General features: G+C 33.3%; 1 protein-coding gene across 15 annotated transcripts in view; it reads left to right on the forward strand.

Annotated features, from left to right (window-relative positions):
* The window catches only part of LOC122635663 (voltage-dependent L-type calcium channel subunit beta-2), a 68871-nt gene that overhangs the window by 27996 nt on the left and 16221 nt on the right, over positions 1–24654 (forward strand). For 3 of the 15 annotated variants that reach the window (XM_043826140.1, XM_043826139.1, XM_043826138.1), the window contains exon 1: positions 23335–24104. The exons of 7 other annotated variants lie outside the window; for them this stretch is intronic. Coding sequence is in view for 3 of the 8 variants with exons in the window: in XM_043826136.1 (XP_043682071.1) it covers positions 20259–20318 (60 nt within the window). In the remaining 5 variants the exon portion in view is untranslated. Of the gene's footprint in view, positions 1–15711; positions 15733–18532; positions 18551–19704; positions 20319–23328; positions 24105–24654 lie in introns of those variants that run through there. 5 more of the 15 variants (XM_043826136.1, XM_043826143.1, XM_043826137.1 and 2 more) reach the window with 5 other exon arrangements.

Below are 24654 nucleotides of genomic sequence, written 5' to 3' on the forward strand. Positions count from 1 at the left end.
TTTTTTTTTATCGAAGGGAAGAAAGAAGAAGAAGAAGAAGAGAAGTTTCGTTTCCATTGCCGACCATTAAACCAGGGATGATAAATTTTTATATACGCCTGTTCCAACGTTAATAGTCACTTACTTTCGGTCGACATTCTTTTGAAACCTGTTTTTCGTGAAACTCGCCTATAAGAAGCTCGTACTTTGACCAGAGACGTATCTATAGAAAATCGAACGTTTTTCGAACACCTTTCTCTCTTCGTATTATTATTCATAAGAAATTATATGGTTGAGAAGTTGATGCGAGTTCCTTGATCGATAGATTCCTTTTGGTACGTGATTGGTAAATAATTTTATACAAAAATTTACCATTGGAATCGTATAGACAATCTTCTTTTTTTTTCGAATATATCTTTCCTCTTGATATTATCTATCTCGAAGATTATATGTTTGGATAGGTTTACTTTAATGGGTAAATTTACGAAATTTCTTTCGTCGATTTCTATGAAAAAAATTTTACTTAAAAATCCGAATAGAAAATGAAATGTTTTCTTTTTCTTATTTTTATAAAAAACAACCTTTATTACGAAAGTATGTAGAGAATATTATACATTCCATACGATTATATTAATTCTTGTATCTTTTTATATTTCATTGGTCAATTTGTATTAAAGAAATTTCTTAGAAAAACAAATTAATGAAGCTTCGAAGAACTTCCATCATGTTGTTCGCTCGAATTTCGTTCTCTCCGACATAATTAATTAAATGCATAAATTGTTTATTTACATCGATCCCTCTTAAAAAATTCGACGAAAAATTGAAGCGAGAAAATTTGCTCGTAAACTTTTCATTTACAAAAAAATCTCGACGAAATTTATACGTCACGTTGAATAATAATCTTTCTTCGTTGATCGCGCTGAAGGGTGAGTTGAAAGGGGTTGTTCTTTTCTTCGAAGAAAAAGAAAGAAGAAAGAAAAAAGAAAAGAAGAAAAGATTCTTAGAAAAAGAATCTTCGGGAAAAACTTAAAACCAAAAAAAGGGGGGCGTGAATCTCGTACGAATTTCCGAAATAAGTAAAAGAAGCAAAAGAAGAAGAAGAAGAAGAAGATGAAGAAGAGAAAGAAGAAAAAGAAGAAGATGAAGAAGAGGAAGAAAAAAAAGAGAAAAGAAAGAAGAAAAAAGAAGATGAAAGAAGCAAGGGTCAGGTGAAATTCTTTTGTGGAATAAGAATGTGCATAGGGTTCTAACTCTTGACTATCCTCTCATAGAAAAAGGTGAGTTAGATGGTTTGACCTTAGAGAAAAGGAATGATGCAAATGTATCTATTGTTCAGGGGAAATCGAGGAAAACGATTTTTCTTAAGTCCTTCGTGAAAGTTAAGTCAACTCTCTTTCTCTCTCTCTCTCTTTCTTTTTTCTCGCTGTAGCTTTCGAAAAGCTACGAACCGTTCAGTATTGTGGTAAATCTGAAAATCTCTTAAAATAACGTTATGTTACCTGCGTCGATCGTTTCTTAGGGCTTTTTACCATCTCTCGAAAACGATTTTCTGACCATCTCTCTCTCTCTCTCTCTCTCTCTCTCTCTCTCTCTCTCTCTCTCTCTCTCTCTCTCTTTCTCTCTCTCTCTCTCTTTTTCTCTTTCGACGTTTTGCATCTTTGATTTCAGATAAGAATCACCCCTCGTCCGTGCTGTAACTTCTAAAGGTACACGAATACGATCGAACGCGAACGACGACGACTACGACGACTACGACGACTACGACGACGACTACGACGACGCATTTTGACGAAGGATGACAGCGTGTGTTAGGTGCGAATGTTCTTTATAGAAAGAGAGAGAGAGAAAAAGAGAGAGAGAGAGAGAGAGAGAGAGAGAGAGACAGACAGACAGACAGAGAAGAAGAGAGAACTTTCTTCACGATCGTTCCTTCAAACTTGTTTAATCTGTGAACCTGCAAGATTTTTTCAAACTATCGACGTGTCTTCGGATACCTACACACACCCACACTCATACACACACGCATATATATATATATATATCATAAAACGTTATTCATTCTCAATATTGAAGAAATTTTTAAAGCCTTTTTCTATCTTTTCTATTTCCTTTTCTTTCTTTTCCTTTATACAAAGTTAAAAATAAAATTTCTCTTTCGTTAACCCGAGGAATAATCTAATACAGTCGATTCGGCCAATCCCAGAAAAAGAAAAGTATCTACGAAAACATAAAAGATACCTCAAAGGATTCAAACAGATACTACTTGTTACTTGTTCGTATCTACTTAGAAATATCGCTTTCTCTTTCTCTCTATCTCTCTCTCCCTCTATTTTGGGAAATTCATCTACGTCTCTCTATTTCTCTTGATCTTTTTCTAGGGACGAATAAACAAGACCAATAACAAAACTATACGATATTTTCTTCTTTGTGCGTTTTTGGGTATCCAAAATGGTGGGGACGACGCGGTCCGATTCACAATGCGGGCGCTAATGTCCACTTACCACAGTGAGTGGTACTGGTAGTGTGCGGCGCCGTCGAGAAGGCCGCGGGCTCCTCTTAGACTCTAGACGGCTGTTTTAGTGCTTTACAGCGGCCATAATATCTTCTATCTTTCTTCAACCACATTGCAGGTAGTTGGACGTTATGGACGTTCAAAAAGCGAGACTACTTCTTCGATCATTTCTTTGTCTTTCTCTCTGTTTCTCTCGATATATATATATATATTTTTATTTACCTACCTGTTACCTGGTAAAATTCGTTTGGATTATTTTGTTTCAAGGTGAAATTATTCGACGGTGTAAATTTTTTTTTTTTTTTTTCATTCCGACTGAAATTATCATACCGACGAATTTAATGTGCGCTTGCAGACAATTTCGTCGTATTGGCCCGATCGAGTATGATTTTTTTCTTTTCTCTTCCTCTTCTTCTTCTTTTTTAAATGAAGATTATATATGTATGTTTTTGTAATCCCCGATATTAAGAAACGTTGATAAGATTTTTATTTCGATTCTTCGAACTATGATATTAAAATCGTTTAATTTGATTCGATTTATTTGTTTCTATAGTCTTTCATTTCGATGATTAAATCAATTCGATCGATACAACTCCAATGAATTTTTTTTAAATCAATATACATAAAAAAAGACGTATACCTATTAGTAATTGATTATTTCCATATATCAAATTTCAAATGGATGACTGAAAATATATGGAACAGGATTAGAACAAAGGTAAAGTACTTGGAGAAATAGTCAAATTGGTTTTTGATCGCGTTTCAATAAAATTTTCTATTACTCTCAGTTCTAAAACGATGAAATAAAACTCCTAATACGTACAATATCGCTCTTTCTCTCTCTCTCTCTCTCTCTCTCTCTCTCTCTCTCTCTCTCTCTCTCTTTCTCTCTGTTTCTATCGAATGTAAATTCGATACATACGATCCGAGTAAAGTGCCTTTTCCGTTTAACACGTGCCAGGAGAATATCTCGTAACAACTCGATCATAAAATACGTTCAAGTAATATCGCAGATATCACGAATGCAATTTATCCTTCATACATCTATACATCGAGAATTTCGATTCGATTTGAAGTGCGAAAAGGTGATGAGAAAAGAAGATAGAAAGGAAGAGAGAGAAAGAGACAAGTAAATGAAGCCATCTTGATCAGAGTTTTCGTCGAGTCACGCGAAGAGAGTACTCATTGGGTGGTCTCTCTCTCTCTTTCCCTTTTTCTCTTTCTTTCTTTCTCTTTCTCTGTCTGTCTGTCTGTCTCTCTCTCTCTCTCTCTCTCTCTCTGTCTCTCCCTCTTTCTTTCTTTCTCCCTCTCTCTTTCATAATGAGCACGTTTCTTCGATGACTTCTCAGCGCATTCGCTCGGAAACATATGGCTCGCGGCTCGATCCGAAACTTCTTTTTCGAGAGAGTGAGATATATATATATATGTAGAGAAAGAGAGAGAGAGAGAGAGAGAGAGAGAGAGAGAGACAGACCCATGGGTGGAGTTGGTCGCGTTCAGCAAATGATGCGCGATTTTTCATTTCGGCCATTGTCGGGCAGATTGAAATTAGTTATCCTCTCTTGATGACTTATATCTGACCATACGAATAGAATACAATGGGGTGTTAAAATTCAGGTAGATTTTTTATAACGTTCTTTCCATGGTGGTACCAACGATTATATCCTGGATTGTTCAATCGTAAGAGTTTACGTTACGTGTTAAATCGATCAAATAATATTTATTAGATTAATTACGAAGAACGAGTAATAATATTTAATGGATTGTTGAAATACGATTGAAAACTCGAAACGATTTAATTTTACAATTATAAATTCTATAATAATTACGATAAAAAATTCTTGAACATCATCGATCGTTTATTATTATTATCAAGGGGAATGATCGATCGAATTCAATGACTTCTTTTTTTGTTTGTAATCTAATCAATAATATCTATGTCAGTAATCTAATTTAATCTCAAGTTAGATATATTTCGAGGAAGTTATAAAAGAGAGAAAGAGAGAGAGAGACAGAAAGAGAGATAAATATATTATGTCTATCAATCATAATTACCATAGAAATTGTCTGTGTTCCAATTAAAGAATTTCCTCTTTCTGATAAAACAGTGATGTCGATCATCTATTTAAAATTTCATGATAAAAATATTGATCGGAGGTTGGAATGAGAAAGAATAAAGAGAAAAAAGAAAAGAACGAGAGAAAGAAAGAATGAACGATAGATCAACAAGGAGAGACAGACAGAGAGAAAGAGAAAGAGAGAGAGAGAGAGAGAGAGAGAGAGAGAGAGAAAGAGAGAAAGCAGAATAAAAAGAAGAAAATAAATTGAAAAAATTCTGACAATTATCATTTCTTATAGAAGACTTCTGAATTGGTATAGTCATGGATACGGGTTAGTTTTGCAACATTCGACTCTTCATTGCCTCTCTTTCTCTCTTCTCTCTCTCTGATTCTAAAACGCAAGCCACATTTTATTTCCTTTCTCATTCTAACTCTCTGGCATGCACGCGCGTGCGCACTCCTCCGTTGTGTGCTTCGTGCGTTAAAACAAAACGAAAGAGGTGCAGCACACGGGTCTTTCAAGGATAACGACTATGAGACCTAGTCGAGCAGCGGCAGCCATGTTGCAGACAATTGAAACCGTTGCACTGGCTTTTCGGTACCTGCAGCTGCGAACGTCGAGTCGAGTCGACTTGCGTCGTTCACAGTCGTCTTCCTTCCTTCCTTCCTTCTTTCCTTCCTTCCTTCCTTCCTTCCTTCCTTCCTTCCTTCCTTCCGTCCTTCCTTCCTTTTCCTCTTCTTTCCTCTCCTTTTCGTTTCGTTTCGTTTCGTTCCGTTCCGTGTCTTCGATATTCTTTTGGCGCTTACTTTGTATCACGCACGAGGTAGAACGCAGATGTGCGTCAGCCATCCTTCAATTAATGCGCTCTCACGCACGCTATACTAACAATAAAAAAAAAATTAAAAAGATATAACGTATTATAATTTTAAATTTTATACCATTATAACTGTACGAATATTCATGGAAGAATTTTAATCAAAATTATATTAGCCATTCGATTTCCTTATTAGTTTTCTTACACAAATACTTGATTAACTTTAAATACTTCATAATGTAAGATATAATCGTCGAGTTTTTATGATAGGTATGTAATAATAATAATAATAATAATAATAATAATAATAATAATAATAATAATAATAATGATAATAGTAAAGAAAATTTATAACATAATTTATTCAATTCGTTTCATTAATAATATTCAATCTGATTGGAAGTATAATCTTTATTATTATTATTATATCAGTACTTGTATATTATATTATCAGTATAATTATTTTTATTGCAATTATACTAGTGTAATATATTATAACTAATCGTACTATAGTTATAATATTAACACCGTATAATATTACTATATTATCAGTTTAATTCAAAAGAATTTCTATCTTACATAACTTTCTTTTCTAAACGTGCGATATTTCTTTATATAATATACTATAATTATACTCTATAAAAATAGATAATCCAGATAGGAACGAAGTAAAAATTATATTGTATAACGATACAATAAAATTAATTAATTCAAATCAACCGTTGAAAAAGTATATCGTCTAATCTCTTCTTTTTTTTTTCTATTCTCTTATACGATATACATTTTGAAGAAACAAAGAATGCATTTGGCACAATAAGAAACAAGACTAATCCAGAACGTAAGGAATATGGGAGGGGCAAGTAATTCGATGCCAGTGGCACTGCGGCAACTTCGGCACCATCTTTCCCTTTCTCTCTCTCTCTCTTTTTTTTCTTTTTCTAAACCACATGGTAGGGTGGGCACATTTTGACCGAACCATAGGTATACACATACATACATACATAAATATGTATAAGTTATATATACGTACGTAAAAGGTACGTACCTACGTAGAAAGGAAGTTGAAAGTCGATTCGTTGGAATTCGATCTTTGAGATAAATCTTCAAATCATTCCAATACAAATCGTAGAAATATTATAAAGATTTTTAATTATACTTACTATTCATACTATATATAAATATATATATATATTTTTTTTTTTTCTTCTAAAACTATCAGTATAATTTAAAAAACAATTATTACAAATACGAATAATAGCGATACCAGTTTGTTCAGGGTACATTGACTAGATAAAAAAAATAAATTTTGTTTACGGTATTTATTAGAATATTTCGGTCTTTACAATTCCGCGTTTTTTTTCTGTTGAAATTTTGGAGACAAGCTCAGAGACCAGGTTGTTGCTGGGGTTGGTTGGTAACAAACGCAAAAGAGAGAAGCCAGAGGCAAGAAGGACTCTCTAAAGTAGTCCTGGACACAGGCCGCTTCCCAATCTCATTTGGTACTAGCATGCCCTCAGCTCGCTTCACCTCGGGCTTCTCGGATTACCGACTTCCATCTCGGTTCTTTACTCTCTCTTTCTCTCTCTCTCTCTCTCTCTCTCTCTTTTTCTCTCTCTGACTCTCTCTTTCTATGGACCCTTCGTCTCGCCTACGTCCTCTCTTCGAAATACCCTCTTCTCTCGAACGTAGATCATTATCGCCGAACATTCCGAGATGTATCCTTGCTGCAAACTCGGACTTACTCTCGAAGGATCAAGCTCGATCTCATGGGACGAGTGACCACTATTTTTTCTTGGTCCCTCTTTTCTCTATCCCTTCTTTAACTACAAGGATATACATATGTAGGTAGTTACACCAACTTTTTCTCCAAGTAAGGTATACGATAGATTTTTTTTTTTTAACGAAAGATCTCGACTAGAGAAAGAGAGAGAGAGAGTATAGTAATCTAGACCATGTATGTGTACATATATATATATATATATACATATATATTATAAATATATTGTATGGTACTATATGTATGGTAGGCTCTTCTTTGGATATCAAGACGAATGAAAAAAGGGCCTATTTATCTTGACACTCTTGATCGTAAGGAAAGGTCTTTCGAGAATACTCAAGGAGGATGCCTGATTCATCAGGTTCATTCATCAACGTCGACCGCTTCTGTTTCTTTCATATATATTTCTTTGTAAACCATATACATATAACTACCCTACTTGTAACTAAACGAGTAGGATATACATACGTACATACTTGCATGCATGCCATTATATTCTAAACGTTAACGTACAAAGTGCATTTTGAAATATTTCCAAAAACTTAACAAAGCTAATGTACATATATACGATATATAACAAAAATATACAAATATATTACAGAGTTGGAATCATTTCTTTGTTGACCTAATCGGTAAGGTATCTTGACTAATTAGGATTTCGAGAAAGAGACAGAGAGACAGACAGATAAAGATAGAGATAGAGATAGAGATAGAGAGTAAAAAAAGTGGGTAGAGTATGGGTCCGAGAGTATGGTATGACGCGATAATGCAGCAAGGAACGTTGGGTGATGGCGGCAAAGAAAAGAAGAGAAGAGAAGAGAAGAGAAGAGAAGAGAAGAGAAGAGAAGAGAAGAGAAGAGAAGAGAAGAGAAGAGAAGAGAAGAAAAGAGAAGAGAGCTGTGGAGAAGAGAGGAAAGGAGAGAAGAGAAAGAAGAAGAAAAAAAAAAGAGGGGGAGGAGAAGGTGGGACCTGCCGCACTGACCTTGACTAGGCCTAAAGTTGAGGTGGGTTGAGGTGCTGAGACTTCTTAGCCGGTCTCCCCACCACTTTTCATTCTCCTCCCTCTCTCTCTCTCTTTCAGTGTATGCCTTTTTTTCCATCTCCCTCTAGCAGCATACATTGGTCGGCCCGGTGGGGCCAGCCCTGCCTGTTCTGCATTCGCAGACTCCTCCATCAAGGACATCACAAAAAGTACATTAGACGAAAACACGTTGCCATTATACCGCACCGCGAACAGAACGAAAACTCTATATGTCTGCTGCTACATCGTGGGCCCCCAATCCTCTCCTCCCCGCCCCCCGATCGCCCAACTGAAAGTACACTGCTTCCAACCGCACTACTACCATCAGGGGGATCCACTACCCATACAGGGGGATCACCAACGCCATCATCGAAAGACTAGCTACGTTACTACCGACGCCCAGAGGCCCCCGCAACACCACCAAAAAGGCCCCACGGCCATCTCCCCTGTCTTTCTGTGGCTAAGTTAACCTTAGGCCTGGCCTCCAAACTCGTTCGGTGCCTTTAAGTATTTTTGCTTCTTTGGAATGTCTGCTGTTAGAAACTGGGAAGGGGGTTGACAGAGAGAGGGTGCTAGAGAGAGAGAGAGAAAGAGAGAGAGAGAGAGAGAGAATGAACTAATGTTTCCATGATTAATATCAATCTTTTTTATTATATACATACACATATATATGTATGTATGTATGTGTATGTGTATTTAATTTATTTATTCGTCGTTTTAATTAGAACGAAATATTTTTTCGGGATTTATTACAATTCTAATCTTCTCATGTCCGTGTCAAGTAGTTCGTATCAATTAGATATTTATCGTAAAGGAGTTATAGAAAAAAGAAAGGGAATGATTCTACGGCGAACGTGCAAATCTCTTTTCGTTGCACCTTACCAACAACTACTCGCGCTAGCTCGCTCAAGATCAAGGTCAACATCGTGAAGATGACTGGGCTCGACGTACCTTTTCAACTCTCCTTCTTTCTCTCTCTCTCTCTCTCTCTCTCTCTCTCTCTGTCCCTCTTTCTCTTTTTCTCTCTCCTTCTCTTAACCCTCTCTCTTTTTCTTTCTCTCTCTCTCTGTCTCTCTTTTTTTCTGCTCCGAGATACCGTCGTCCAATTCGCAAACCATCAGGATAGAAATTAATGTTAGATTTTCTATAGTTAAAATTTTATTAAATTTACTTGGGTGTATTTTATAATTAAAAAGAAAAAGAAAAGAAAAAAGAAATAAATCCACATGGAGAAACATGCACGCAAACATAAGTACGTTTTATGATTGATATTTCTTCAATATTCGCTTTAGTATCGACGATGTTATTACGAAATCATGCATTTAACAAGTTGTATATAAATTTTTTTTCGAAAACGTAATCGAACGTCTTATGCTTCATGAAATCTTTCGTTTATGTTCTTTAAATGACTATATAACGGATAATCCTATGGTAATTTCTATGAGGCAACACTGTTTTATCGAAACTCAACGCTTTCTCTATACAAGCTATTAAGAAACCTGCTTTGACTAATACTTAAATCTTATATACGTATTAGTTACATACTCTCTTGGTTATACGTTAATACGTACATTACATAGGTACATACATACATAGATAAATACAAACTTACATACACGTACACTTGCATACATGCATACACACATAGAGAAATATTTTCGAGTGAATTTATCGTATAGTAGGCGAGATATCTAATCGCGTGGGTGGGCCTTCTTCTGTTTTTAGTTTCATGCTTTGCGTTCTATTCGATCTTGTCCCTCTCTCTCTCTCTCTCTCTCTCCCTCTCTCTTTCTCTTTCTCTGTCCTCCCCCTCCCTCCCAGCACTATATATACCTACCATAATGTTTTTCTTCGATCTTTCTTAAATCTGGTTATAGTGAGAGAGATCCAAAACCGGTAATCTTTCGAGGTGTGGCGAGCGGTACCTTTAAAATAAAAGAGAGAAAAAAAAAGAAAGAAAGAAAGAAAGAAAAAGAGAAAGAGAGAAATATAGAAAAGAAAGAAGATAGGGTGAAATTGTATGTTTTAATCTTTATATATATATATATATATATATATATATATATATATATATGCATACATAATATGTAAGTATATGCAAGATCGTTACGATTTCGTGGCTAATTTTTATCGAGCCGATAATCAGACATCTACCATCTTAATCGATTGAAAATAAAGGCCGAAATAAAAAGATGTCTTCGAATTAAAAACAGGATGTCTTTTTGGTTAATGAATGTGTTTGTTAACTTGAATATTTTTTCTTCTTTTCTTTTTTTTCTTCTCTCTACCTCCGAAACGCATTAAATACAAAATGAAGAATTATCAGGAGATATTAAATAAGTAAGTACTCAGTCAGTGAGTAAGTCTCGTCAGTCAGTTTCTTCTTATCGAAGAATATAAAAAGGTAGTGTGGAGTAGTGGGAAGGAAATAATCGAACGATATCGAATCGTACGGTATAACGATGCCAAAGACAAATGGGATGGTATTGGTGTTGTCGCGAAAACGTTTACCGCTAATTATCGCGAAATAGTAGTATTATAGTAGTAGCAGATAGTAGTAGATTGCTTTTCCCTCCCTTTCGTCCGCCCCCACCTTCTTCTTCGTCAACATCCGATTGCTTACTTTCTTATCCATATATTTTATTTTACCCCTTTTTTTGCGCATTAAGGATCAAGAAGGATTCACGAGAAATCCTCGGAAATGGAGCCAGTCTTGGAGAAACGATTTTTTTTACAGATAAAACTTCATTCGATTCTCTCTCTCTCTCTCTCTCCCTCCCTCTCTCTCTCTCTCTCTCTCTCTCTATCTGTATCTTGTTTTAAGTAGTTTCATTTAATTGCATTATTCAGAGAGAGAGAGAGAGAGAGAGAGAGAGAGAGAGAGAGAGAGAGAGAGAGAGAGAGAGAGAGATTTGAGAGTGATTTGTGTTGAAAGGAAACGGATAACTGGTTCTTGCTTATGGTTCGTCCAAGTTACTCCCACGATTTCTTATAAATAGTTCTTTAAAGAAAAAAAGAAAAGAAAAAAGGAAAAACATATAAATAAGAAGAGAAAATTCTTTTTAAACGATTAATCCTTTGTTTTCTCATTCTTTCCTTTTTTCTATCTTTTCTCTTTGCCTGCTCGTATTTTCTTATGCTTCTTCTTTTTTTTGTTTTATCTCGAAGATTATAAAAATATTAGTTGATCGATAAAAGAAAATTGTTTAAAAATAGATCTTTAAGATCCTACTATTGGACGATAATAAAGTTAGGATAATTATAAACCCGTGATTTCGTACGTTTGACATATCGATTTGAAATCACGTCGAGTTAACTCTTTTTCCTTTTTTTTTCTCTTCTTTTTTTTTCTATTAATAGAAAGGCCTCCTTTATATTTCCATCAAAGTAAAGGATCTCGTTATGTATTATGTCTCGTAGATAAAAAGATTAAATCGAGTCCTAAAGGCGACAGGCGACGCGTTGCGACACGGCACCTTTATTATTATCTATCAAGACGAGTTTTTCCTAGCAAACGATATAACGTTGACTAGGAAGCTAGATGAACTGTGACGTATCTTTAGCAGCTGCTTTCTCGTTCGATGACCGATTAATCCGTTAGCCGTTTTTCGATCGATCTATGACCCCGCAATTTTAATCCATTATACTCGTGCATTCTCATTTTACGTTGGTTTTTTTTTGTTTCAATCGTTTATTCGTTTATTTCCTTTTTTGTCTTTTTTTTTTTCGTCTTTTAATTCCATCTCTCTTAGCATTTTTATTATTAACGTTGTTATTATAAGATAACGTCTTAATTATCAATGAATAATTTTATTAAATCGTTTAATATATTATCCGCGCATGGACAATCTTTTTTGCACTTTTCTTTCTACTTAAAACATATTTCATTCCTATTAACGTGTATTTCCATTCCAATCGTTATAATAATCATCGATAGATAATTTTCCGATTGATAGTTTGTCTTTCATTCGAGTAATATTCTATTCGTGATACACTGTGCAATGGTCGATATATTTATTTAATGATCATACGGGAGTATTTGAGTATCAGTCTCTGTCACACATATGCACACACGCAGGTATATTTACAATATCATCGATTTTCTCCCTTACCGAGTCCCACAAACGTACGGGATAACTTCACAATGGTATAAAAATTTTCAAACAAAAAGAAACAACGAAGAGATAATAGTTATCTTTCAATGGAATAGAATTTTTAGGAGTAATTTTTTAATAAAAAAGAAAAAACGAAGAAGAAAAAATGCAGAGGAGAGAATTAACGAGAAAAATATGTCAGCTGTATATATCCGCCGTGGGCGTTGCCCACATTTCGCAGAACATAATTCACGACGGTGTCCTTGGCATTAAGTATGTAAATGTTTCGACGAGCGGACAACGCGCGGACGTTTAATTCGTCGGTGAATCGGCAATCGTGTGGGGACATCTCGTCAATTGGGCTTTGGGACGACGTCGTTCCATGAAATCATTGAGAGGTAATTAGGTTGCGCATAATGATAACCGGACAAACACGTTCGTCGCAACGACGCAAATTCATGTTCTCTATGTATCAACATATTTATCTATCTATGTATGCTATATACGTGCCTATATACGCGTATTTCTAAGTTACGAATACAATTATCGTTCGGTATCACGATCGATATCCTTTTTCAATTTATTTTAAACAACTGAGAGAGAAAGAGAGATAGTAATTAACGAGGAAGATCATCGATCTTTTTCAAATGACGATTTTATTTTTCTGGTATTCTTTTCAATATTTTTAATTTCTTCCTTTTTTCTTTTCTCTCTCTCTCTCTCTCTCTCTCTTTTTATTCAGTTAATCATTATTTTTCAGAAATTATTATTCGGAAATTTTTTTTCTTCGTTTTGCTTAATATCCTCCATGTATGTATTAATGATATTCATTCTTCTATCTCTCTTTTCCTTTTACACACACACATATATATATACATATGTTGATATTGATGAATGAAACTCTTTCTCTCTCTTTCTCTCTCTCTCTCTTTTTTTTGTTTTTTTTTCTTTAATCAAAAAAAAATAAATACAAAAAAAATTCTTGCCACCAGCATTGATGAAATTATTCCGACAGATTTCCATCGGCATTAAGGACGTCTCCAATATTAATGAAATTAATCGTTTTTATCTTCGATACGATAACTTTGGTATTTCTTTTTAAAAGAGAGCTCTTATTACGAGCTCCGTGAGATTAATCGAAAGAAATTTCTTTGACGGACGTGCTCGTTAATAACGGCTATCTTACTACGTTTGGTAAATCAAAGAGGACATCTATTATAGGTAGCAAATCTTGAAATTGGTATTTAAGAACAACGGGTCACAATATTATGTAGGGAGACCGATATCTCTTCTTATCTTTTGTGTGTTAACATTTGCATTCGAAAGGATAAATTTTCAATGTTACTTCTTCCAATTATTTCTACTACTTCTTCTTCTTCTTCTTCTTCTTCTTCTTCTTCTTCTTCTTCTTCTTCATCTTTTTTCTTTTAATATTATTGCATCATCTCTCTCGTATTTATTTAACCTACTCGAACGAGTAGAGTGCTTGACATTTTTCACGTTGTGAAAATTTGTCAGTCGTATATGTTTTCTCGAAAGAAAAAAAAAAAAAGAAAAAGAAAGAAAGAAATAAATAAAATTATGATTTCCTATTAAATCATAGAAAATGATTAATTAATGATGTATTTTATAGTTAATAATCAATCAATTCTATCGACAAAAAATATGATAGATAGTTGTTTGGATAAAATTGAACAAGCAAAAGAAAAAAAATAAATATAAATATGTGTGCGTGTGTATATATAAATATATTTATAGGTATATACCTATAAGCACAAGTTTGCATCTTCCCTTGTTCAGATCGATCGTCGCCCTTAACCCGATATAGATAGACTAGGTAAAAGTGGGACAAGTATGGTCATTAAACAGCCTTCGCGCATAAACTTTTGCGCATCTTCCGCGTTATCTGAGAAATCCTTTCTGAGACCATGCATTTTCGTAATGTTTTTCAGTATAATTTAAAAAAAAAAAATCAGATTTTTTTAATCGAAAAGATATAAAAAGGAAAGAAAAAAATTACGATTGAAACGATGCAAATGAAAAAGAGAGAAAAAGATAGAGACAAACAGATAGAAAAGAGTGTATACTATATATATTTAAGAAATAAATATTTTAATCACTTTGTACCGCCCTCGCAATACGTGAGTTTTACACGTCTGGTACACTAATATACTCGCATATATATATATACACACATACATGTATTTATACGTATAGAATATCGGCTATGCTTTCATATATATATATATATATATATATATATATATATATATATATATATGAAGCTTGGATGGAGGTGGGGTCGGTGCTTAGAGGGCTATAAAAAGAGAAAGCTGGATTCTCGCGTGTATGTTATCTATGTATGTATATATTTACGTTTCATATATGTATGTGCACATTCGATGCTCGAACATGCGCAGTTGCTTGTACATAGGCCAGAAGCGTGAGGCCACGATTATAGTGCTCTCGTAGGAATGAATGGTTATATCGCTGTATAAACGACGTGCCTAATCGTAGTGTAGTTCGTTTCCCTGTTGATTTTCTAACGATTATTTTATCGTTAGTTTATATCATACTTCTCTATAATTGCATATAGAAATATTTCAATAGAATCATTTCGTTTGTTTATTAATAAACAAGTAAGAAGGGATAAGGTTCGTTCTTTCCAAAGCTTTTCTAATCCATTTTTCTATTAATTTTTTTTCGAATTTTTTAAACACGTTACTATATATATAAATTACACTCCTTTTGAGTTTGATATTATTCATTTATTTCTTCAGTTTCTTCTTTTTTCCTTTTATCATTTTTTTAATCACAAAATTTTAATTAACTCATATTACTAAGTATGATATGATATCAGTTTTATCAGTTTTTGTTTAGACATGTGTAGAACGAAATTAAATTATACATGATTAATGTATTTTTTTTTTTTTTTTTTTTTTTCTTTTTCTTTTAGTAGATATTCATCTTCTAATGAGAAGATTAACGAAATCGTATTCTTAACGATAAATATAAATTATACTATAATTTTTTAAGTTATCGTTTTTTTTTTGATTGAAACGAAAAATAAAAAGCAAAAGAAAAAACATGAAGAAGAATTTAGGATGATTAGAAATACTTTGTAATTACGAGTCCATATACTCTTTTCTTTTTGTTTTTATATTTAAACAGAATAAAGAATTTGAATTTTTGAATAGGATTAAACGATCGTGTATTAATGTACTCGCGATCTATGTTGTTTAATAGTACATCCAGTGCTTAGAGCAATGGCCTCCTGATCGTAATTATTGGCTCGACTCCCAACATACGCGGGATTCACGTGTCGTCGTTGTTCGTAGTGATGTGTCCGACATGCCAGAAGCAGAAGCTCTTGTTATGACATCGAATAGAGAAAGGAAGAACTAGGATTTCACAGAAACGATCATCCATATATCCCTTACTTCTCTTTAATTACCAATCTGCTTTAGAATGAAGGTATTAAAAAATATTCGATTCGTTATTTACGTCAATTTAATATTAAAACTTTTATCTCTGTAATAATTAATTAAATAATTAATTAATTAATTATTCATTCATTTCAATGTTTAATTACGAGCTATTAATGCTTTTTATTTAAATTTTTCTTATTTTTTTCTCTTTCTTTCTTTTTTTTTTTTCTTTCTTTTTCTTTTTTTTTTTTTTTACATATCGAGCCAATAATACATTTCTAATTATGTTGATTTAATGAACTATTTGAATAACGATGATTAGATCTTTTTAAAATGCTTTCATTAAAACAACCATAATGAATAATAGTCTAATGAAGTAGCTTCTTCCAATGGATTTATTTTAATAGGATTGTATATATTTCTTTCTCTCTCTCTCTCTCTCTTTTTTCTTTTATTACTTTTTAACTTACGTATGGTATATATAAATATGTATATATCAATAAAAGAATTTTCAGTCAAGAGTTACATACATATTCTCGGTGTCTCGAGGTGATCGAGTGTCTACCTCGAGAACATAGGAGGCTGTTGCTGTTGTTAATCGTTCGATTGAATCTAATTCGCCTTCATGATTCGTTATGTCGTAGTATGGTAGTCGATGTTAGTTCAAGGTCATCTCGTACAGACATTATAATACATGCCATTCGATCGTTCGTGCAGTATATATTGTAAACAAGATCGTAAGACTCAAATGGCTTTTTGACTTGATTGTATTATTCAAGCTATATCATTGATACATATGTAGATGAAGATCTAAATTTGTTCGCACTCGTAAACATCATTTCAATAAAATAATTCTTTACTATTATTTGAATAAATACAAGAATCTTTTTTTAAAGGTAAAAAATGTTAAGGGACACAAATTTTCATCTCTTGAGAAAGAGAGTTTTGGCTTTCGGAAATTGTCTACCATCTGTCGTTTCATCCTTTTACATAAGCTTCTTCTTCTTCTTCTTCTTCTTCTTCTTCTTCTTCTTCTTCTTCTTCTTCTTCTTCTTCATTTTCTTCTTCTTCTTCGTCTTCTTAAAGTAAACCCATTTACTTGACTTTTCGTTTCCAAGCTGCTTCCAAAAGGAAAGATGAAAAGAATATCTTTTCTTCTCTCTTTCTTCTTCTCTTTTTCTTTTTTCAAACGTCTAATCGAAGAGCAAATTTAAACGGAGAATATCCATATATTTTCGTACCCTTAATCTTCTTTTATCTTATTGAATTCAATACTGAAGAATGTGTTAGAAACGAGGGGGAAGAAAAGAAAAAAAAAAGTCGATGATAGCTCGACACGTGCATACTTCCATTCTTCTTTCGGATTCTAAATCCGCCTGCGGCTCGTCAAAGCGGCCTACATTTCCGGAACGCGGACGATGATGCAACAGTGAGAAAAATGAAACAGGTGCGGGGAACTAGAGACGCTTGGATTCTTGTGTAAATATTATAGAGACAAGTTTAAATGTCTCCCCTTGGAATTTCGATAAATTTTATTTAATTGATATGTTTATTTTCCAAATGTTCTTCTTCTTTTTCATCTTTCTCCTTTTCTTCTTTAATTTCTAAGAAATTCTATAGACTTGGAGTGCACATTGTCTTTCAAATGATCCTTGAAAGGTCACAACACGATATACCGGCACAGATTTCTACGTTATCAAGTAAGAATCGACTACATCGATTGTTGGTAATTAAAAAATTTTTTTTGTTCGACATTTCATACTTCTCACTCTTCGTTAATATATGAATGAATATTTTTCTATTGCAAATTTCACGTCAAATCGTTAAGAAAAAAAGAAGAAGAAAAAACGAAAAAGAAAAGAAACAAATTTACTAGCAATCGATAAAACAGATCTCTGTTTATTCCACGAGAATCGTGGCGGGAAATAGAAAGTTTTACCGCGCATAGACAAGTTATTAACAACGATGGTTTCTATTTTAGCTCGTTCGAACAACGATTTGGCATTAGATAATTTTTTTCCCCGTTGCGAGATAACAAATAATTATTCAAAATGGATAATTACTTTTCTTTTCTCTCTCTTTTTCTTTCTTTACAATATTATCTCAATACTTATGATTAAAATACTTGACCATCATATTCTATGAACGATACAAACAAAACGATTAATTATTGTTAATCGATCTACACAAATAGTGATAGCGCCCAAGGATTTTTTTCTTTCTTTTCTTTTTATTTTTCGTTTTCTTTCTTTTTTTTTTTTTTTTTGTTAATCACAACTTCGATTATAACGAATAATTTATGAATCACGACAAGGATACGAAGGAAGACTTACAATCTTACGAATACGAAGCTGCTGCTGGCAGAATTCTCGTTGTGGCCGCCGACACGTTTTATTTATAGCGGAGGAGGTCGTGGTGCGTTCCAAAAGCTCCTTGCCTCGACAGTATCTCGCGAGAAACGCGCTAATCGTATTCTCTTCAACGAGATTTTATCCGGTTGTGTTGTTCATCGTGTTGAGAGATAGATCAAAATATAATAAAAGATCGATCTCTCGATCTGTCTGTCTCTCATTCTCTCTCACTCTCTAAAACGTGTATCTGTGAATTTGTGTTTGTGAGAGATAGAAAGAAAGAAAGAAAGAAAAAAAAAGAAAAAAAAGAATAAGAAAAGAAAAAAGGAGAAAGAGTGAGATATTAATCGTTTCTAAATCAAAACTGTTTAGATTTCTCTTTTTCTTCTTTTTTCTTTTTTTTTTGAATTCTTTCTTTCTTATCTTTGTTATCAAAAAAGAGCTTTCACGAACACGTGACACAATTTTCATCTCGTTAATCTTTTGCTTGAGATAACTCGACGCTGCGAAAGCGTATGCTTGCTTTCTTTCTTTCTTACTTTTTTATATCTTCTTCTTTTTTTTTTCTTTTTTTCTTTGTATTTTTTTCACCTTCCAAGTCTCATTTTTAAGAGATCGATCATCCATCGAATTTTTCTTTTCTTGTTTCTTTTCTTTTCTTTTTTTTCTTTTTTTCATTTAATTTGTACAAATATCACACTTACGATCGTGTACTTACAATTCGATTATATAATAACTTGAAAATATGTAAGTGTATTGAAGTATAATTTTCACGATAAACACGTCAAATTCTATTGGATAATCTCCAATGGATATTAATTTTTTTTTTACAAAAAAAGTCAGACACACACACACACACAGAAAGATCTATGGATCGATGCCTTAAATACTTCAAATTCCTGTTTAAATATCATTTGGAATTTCATTTACGTGAAATCCTAAGAGTTTAGTCATAAAATTCTATTTTTAATCGTCTTGTAAATTTTACTTATACGCTCTCGTACTTACATATATCAAATATTTTTCACGTGTAGTGTATATGTTCGTTCATTTTTGTTTTACTATACGAAGTACGTAAAAAAATTGGAATTCGTCGCCAGCTCAAGGCCAGGGCTAAAGATTAACAAGTTGGATATACTCTCTCGTTAAAGACGTCACGAACTGTTACACTCATCCTCAGGCATCGATCCAAAGATCGGTCGATTGGACGAAAGAGCTCATTAGTTCGCTCCTCCCTTTTCTTTCTTTCTTTTTTTTTTTTTTTTTTCTTAGAAAATCACTCTCTGTGATTAGAATCACTCTCCTAATCTTACATTCGTACTAAGTATCTTAATATTCCTTCTCTATTTTCTTTATACCTGAAAAGAAATAAAATCTTTTTCTTTTTTCTAACACAAAGAACACTATCGTAAAATATTACCAATACTATTTTCATATCAAGAGAGAAATTCTTTTTTCCGACAGAGAAAAGCGTCATAAAATGTTTTAATATTTTTTCTCTCTCTTTTTTTTTTTTTTTTATTAATAAAATAAAGAAAGCAAATATTTTGTGTTTTACTCAGAGAGAGTGTCTTTAAAAGATTTCCATGTTTTCATGTGAAAAAGGAAAAAAGAGAAGACAGAAAGAAACATTTTTTTTTATTTCTATTTTTTTCCGACACTGAGAAAAGCCTTTGAAAATTTTTTGTAAAATAATTAATTTCTGATTAACGGGATTAGTTAAAGGTTGGGTGAAAAAGTGATATATCGTTCTGAGCGTTTAACAATACTGTGCGATAGGACAGTGAACTTGATAGAAAGTGAGAGGAGATAATAAAAGAAAAAAAAGAGAAGAAAAAGAAAAAGAAGAAGAAGAAGAATAAAAAGAAAAAGAATAAAAAGAAGAATAAAAAGAAAAAGAAGAAGAAGAAGAAGAAGAAGAAACGCTAAATGCGGCCGAGAGGTAGAACTCGCGATGCAAGCTCGTGCCGGAAGTCGATGGACTCACGAAGCTGACGAAAGCTCATTCGTTTAGGCCCACGAATTCGCAAGCTCAACGCCAGCATTCTACCAGCATTTTCGAGTCCACTTCAGTATATCCTCGACTTCTCGTATCGCCATCTCATTGTATCGAGCATTTCACATTTTCATCCACCCTTTTCACTCATCCACGTCTCTATTTCCTTTTATTCATCGTGCTTAACACACGAGCTTTGCTTTTCAACGAAGCATCAACTGGGAAATGGCGCACCTGCGAAAACCAATGAGACGAGAACATTACAAAGCTTTTGGGAGAAGAAAGGTAAACGTCACAACTACTTAATGCTTACTTTCAATAATTCAATTACAATTATATTTCATCTACAATAATTCTCTGATCATTTTTACTGATTTTTCATTTTGTATAAATCAATTTCCTTTTTGTTTTTTATATTTTTATACAATATAATTACGTAATTTATTGTGTGTATCATAATATTAATCTTTCTCTCTCTGTCTCTTTTTCAATGTAAAATATTTGTTCCCACCTGTATAATAAAAACTTTCTATTATTACTTAATATAGCATAATAGTTATAATCAGTATGATTAACTATAATTGATATAATTAATATAATTATACTATAAGGGTATAAATTATGTTTTAATATAATAATAACATACATATTAGCATAATTATACTAACCATAACTTATAGTTACTATAAATCATTTTTGAGTTTTCAACAGGATGATTAAATAAAATTAAAAAAAAAAAAAGAAATATATGTATCACTTCGAAGTTTACACACCATTATAGTGGCGTTTTTCATCAGTTATCTTATAATATTTATTGAAGCAGTCAGAAAATACTCCTACACAAAATTAAATATAGAACGAGACAATATAAATTTTAATCTATCCAGTTATATGTATGTATATATATATATATATATATATATATATACATATATATATAAGCTTTAAAAGCTCTAGAAAGGAAATTAATATAATGATTCACTAAAATATTTTAAATTGGCAGTACTTCCGCCATCTTGAAATTCATTAATAGTAAATTAGTACAAAAATAGCTACATCCTGTCCTTCGCGAAGTCTTCGTTGGAGCCAAGTTTTCTAACGAATTGTTTCGAGCTTCCAAGATTATAAAATCAACGATGCGTGGGGGAAAAAAAATCATCCTTCCGCGATATATGCGCTATTAAATTTATTATTAAGTTTTTATTATTAACTTTTTACTCCTCTCTAAGTAAATTATTGTCTCTCTCTCTCTCTCTCTCTCTCTCTCTCTCTCTCTCTCTGTCTCTCTCTCCCTCTCTCTATCGATTATCGATTAAACAATGACACGTACGTTACAAAAGGATGTCACGAGGAATTCGATCGGCACGACCTAACATATGAACGAGAGCATGCGCGTTAAAGATGGACGGGAAACGATGCATTTCAAATTTATTTTTGTTCATCCGGTACACGTGTGATAAACCGTGTGGAAAGTACCGAAAGAACGCACAAAATACTATTCGATACGTGATAATATATACAGAAGTATGAAAAGAAAAGAATATTTCATTCCTTTACACGTGCAGGTAATATCAAAACATTTACAAATCAATCGTATTAATGCTTTGAGGAAGAAAGGAAAAAAAAAAAGAAGAAAAGAAAAGAATGAAATAAAGAAACTATTCGTATTTATTTTCAACAATCTCTTTAATACTGGCAATAAATTTTTCAATCTGTGTGAACATTAGAAAACCTACGAGGAACTATATATTTCTATTATAAATACAAAATAAATAAATAAATAATAAAACAAAATTATGATATCGCAATAGAGACATTTATTTATTCCTGAGAAATATATATATATATATATAAATATATATATAAAAAATGATAATAATATTTCGTTGCGTTGAAGTATTCAAATAGAATTATTATGTACAAAAAGATAGAAAAAAAAAGAAAAGAAAGAGAAAGAGAAAAAAATTTATTTGGAATTCTAATAAATCTTAGAAAAAAAAGTGAATGGCGATTACTAGGATCGATCGTAGGGATAACAGGATCGTAAGGCAGATTGACTTTTCTTTTTCTTCTTTTCTTTCATTTCTTCATTGTATCGAAGTTCACAGAGAGAAAAAAAGAGGGGAAGAAAGAAAGAGAGAGAAAGAGAGAAAAAGAGAGAGGGTGATATAGGGTGGGGGTGGGCGTGGAAGTGAGGAGTGAGGGAGAGGGTGGAAATGGGGGTGAAAGTGGGGTGGGATTGTAGACGCGTACGCACCCTCGTTTGACCCACATAACTCGACCTATATTTCAAGGAAGCTTACAACGTGGCGATCGGCCACGAGGACTGCACCCTTTGTTGACGTATCGTGCATACTTTTACGATTATTTAACTGACCTAAGTGAACAAAAGTTTAAGATGGAATGACTTAAAAAAAGAATGTAAAAAGAAAAAGCTCCCTTGAAACATAATTTCAAGTTTTATTTAAAACTCTTTGGGGTATATACATATACAAATATGTATATGTAGGGCTGTGCATATATATATATATATGTATGTATGTATGTATGTATATGCGTGTACGGCTTCCATTGTTGTGTTCTCGTGTCTCATTAAATTATTTACGTCCTATTGATTTTTCCTACTTCATAATTGACGTTCCCCATTCGTTCTACCGTGATCCTCTCTTTATTCGCCTAACTTTTTTATTTACCATTTCTTGACATGCCATCTAGACGATTTAAATGTCAATATTTACAATCGAACGGAATTAATTAATTAGGATTTATTGAGAATCGTTAATATTATTATTTTCATTATTATTTCTTCACTATTTACATTTAAAAATGATTTATAATATTGTTATATTACTTTTTATTATTATATTATTATTACTCAACTATCGACAGGTAAGAACGATTCATTCAAACGTCAAACTATTTTCTTTTTTATCAAGACACACGAAACGAAAAGAAAATGATCTAATAACTAACATTTATTATGATAACTCAAGCGTTATCTTAAAAAAATGATTTAGATAGATCTAGAAGAAGAATTTTAAATACGAACATTTCGCGATCTTCGTAGTATTTCTATTATCCCTTCTAAACGATCGACGCATAAAGGAAAAAGAAGAAAGAATGATATATGTATCTATATAGGATCCTTCTATTAAAAAAACAAAAAAATAAAAAAAGAAGAAAAGAAAAGAAAAAAACAGAGAAAGAGAAATAAACGAAACAAAACAAAAAACGAACGAAACTAAAAAACTCACTCGATGTAAGGGACTTAACTCGAAAGAAAAAAAGAAAAAAGAAACAGAGAAAGAATGAACGAAGAGTAAAGGAATGAAAAAAGAGAAAAAGAAAAGAAGATAAGAAAGAAAAGAAGAAAGTGTACAGAAGAGACAGAGAAGCACGTTGATGGTACGAGTGCAGTGGCCTGGAGTGTCTTGGGGGGTTGGTTTAGAGGGGAAGAGAAGGAAGGGGTTGTGGATCGATATAGTTACGGGGGTGTCGTCCGGCTTCCTCTATATCGTACGCCGCCTTGCGGTAGAATCGTGAACCTCAAACGACACCCAGCCAGTGTATATGATGTATCAAGCGACCCTCGTCAGGAAGAACGAGATCCACGTTGCCTGGTGGTGGTGTTGGTGGTGGAGCTGGTGCTGGTGCTGGTACTGGTGCTGGTGTTGGTGTTGGTGCTGGTGCTGGTGCTGGTGCTATTGCTGGTGCTGGAGTTTGTGTTGGTGTTGGTGGTGGTTGTGTTGGTGGTGGTAGCAACGAGCCGGCACTGATCTCAGAGCTCGTGTCTTGTCTCAGTCAGTCAGTACGCGGAGAAACAGCCATCTGATCGGTTGACCAATTTGATCGTTGATTCTTTGCTAACGTCTCGTTACGCATTATACCAACCGAACACTGAATTTGTTTAGTTTGAACCTTCGGTGCTAATTCGTTCTAACATTCGACATTCGTTTCGTCAATCTTTTCCTCGTTTTTCTTTTTCTTTTTCTTTTTCTTCTCCTTTTCCCATGCCTCTCTTCTTTCCTCTCTCGATAAGAAGTTTAGTCTTTGAATAAGATTGTTGATAAGGTTTGTAACAGCCTTCCGAACGCCGGTGAATCATTGACCGCTATGTTGTAAGGGCAACGTGCTAGCCAAAGTTGACGTAAAAAGAGAGAAAGAGAGAGAGAGAGAGAGAGAGTAAGAGTACGATGGCACTGTGTCGTTGACCCCTTTCCGGATGTCTATGCACCTCTTACTCGAGGCGCCCTTTCGCTCTTTCGACGTCTGCTTCCGAGATCAGTCCAAGTGAGATTTTTCTCTTTTGTGTGACCCCAGTGCTTCCTTTTTTCTTCCTATTTTTTCTTTTCTTTATTGTTCAACGATATATCTCCAAGTCGATCGCTTTAAATCGATCGATATCAACGAGATATCAAGCTTTATTTCAATCTTATTAGTAGCATACTTTTACATCGTTCTGTTTAATTAATTCTTTCATTTCCTTTTGTATTCATTCTTTCTTTGTTTTTTCTTTTCCTTTCTTCTTTTTCTTTTCGTTTCAGTCGGAAATAAAAACTTATCGAATCGATTAGAATCAGAAAAAGAAATAGCTGTATATATTTTTGTTAAAGATAGTCGT

Source organism: Vespula pensylvanica, chromosome 19 (assembly GCF_014466175.1).
Source record: "Vespula pensylvanica isolate Volc-1 chromosome 19, ASM1446617v1, whole genome shotgun sequence".
Taxonomy (NCBI): domain Eukaryota; kingdom Metazoa; phylum Arthropoda; class Insecta; order Hymenoptera; family Vespidae; genus Vespula; species Vespula pensylvanica.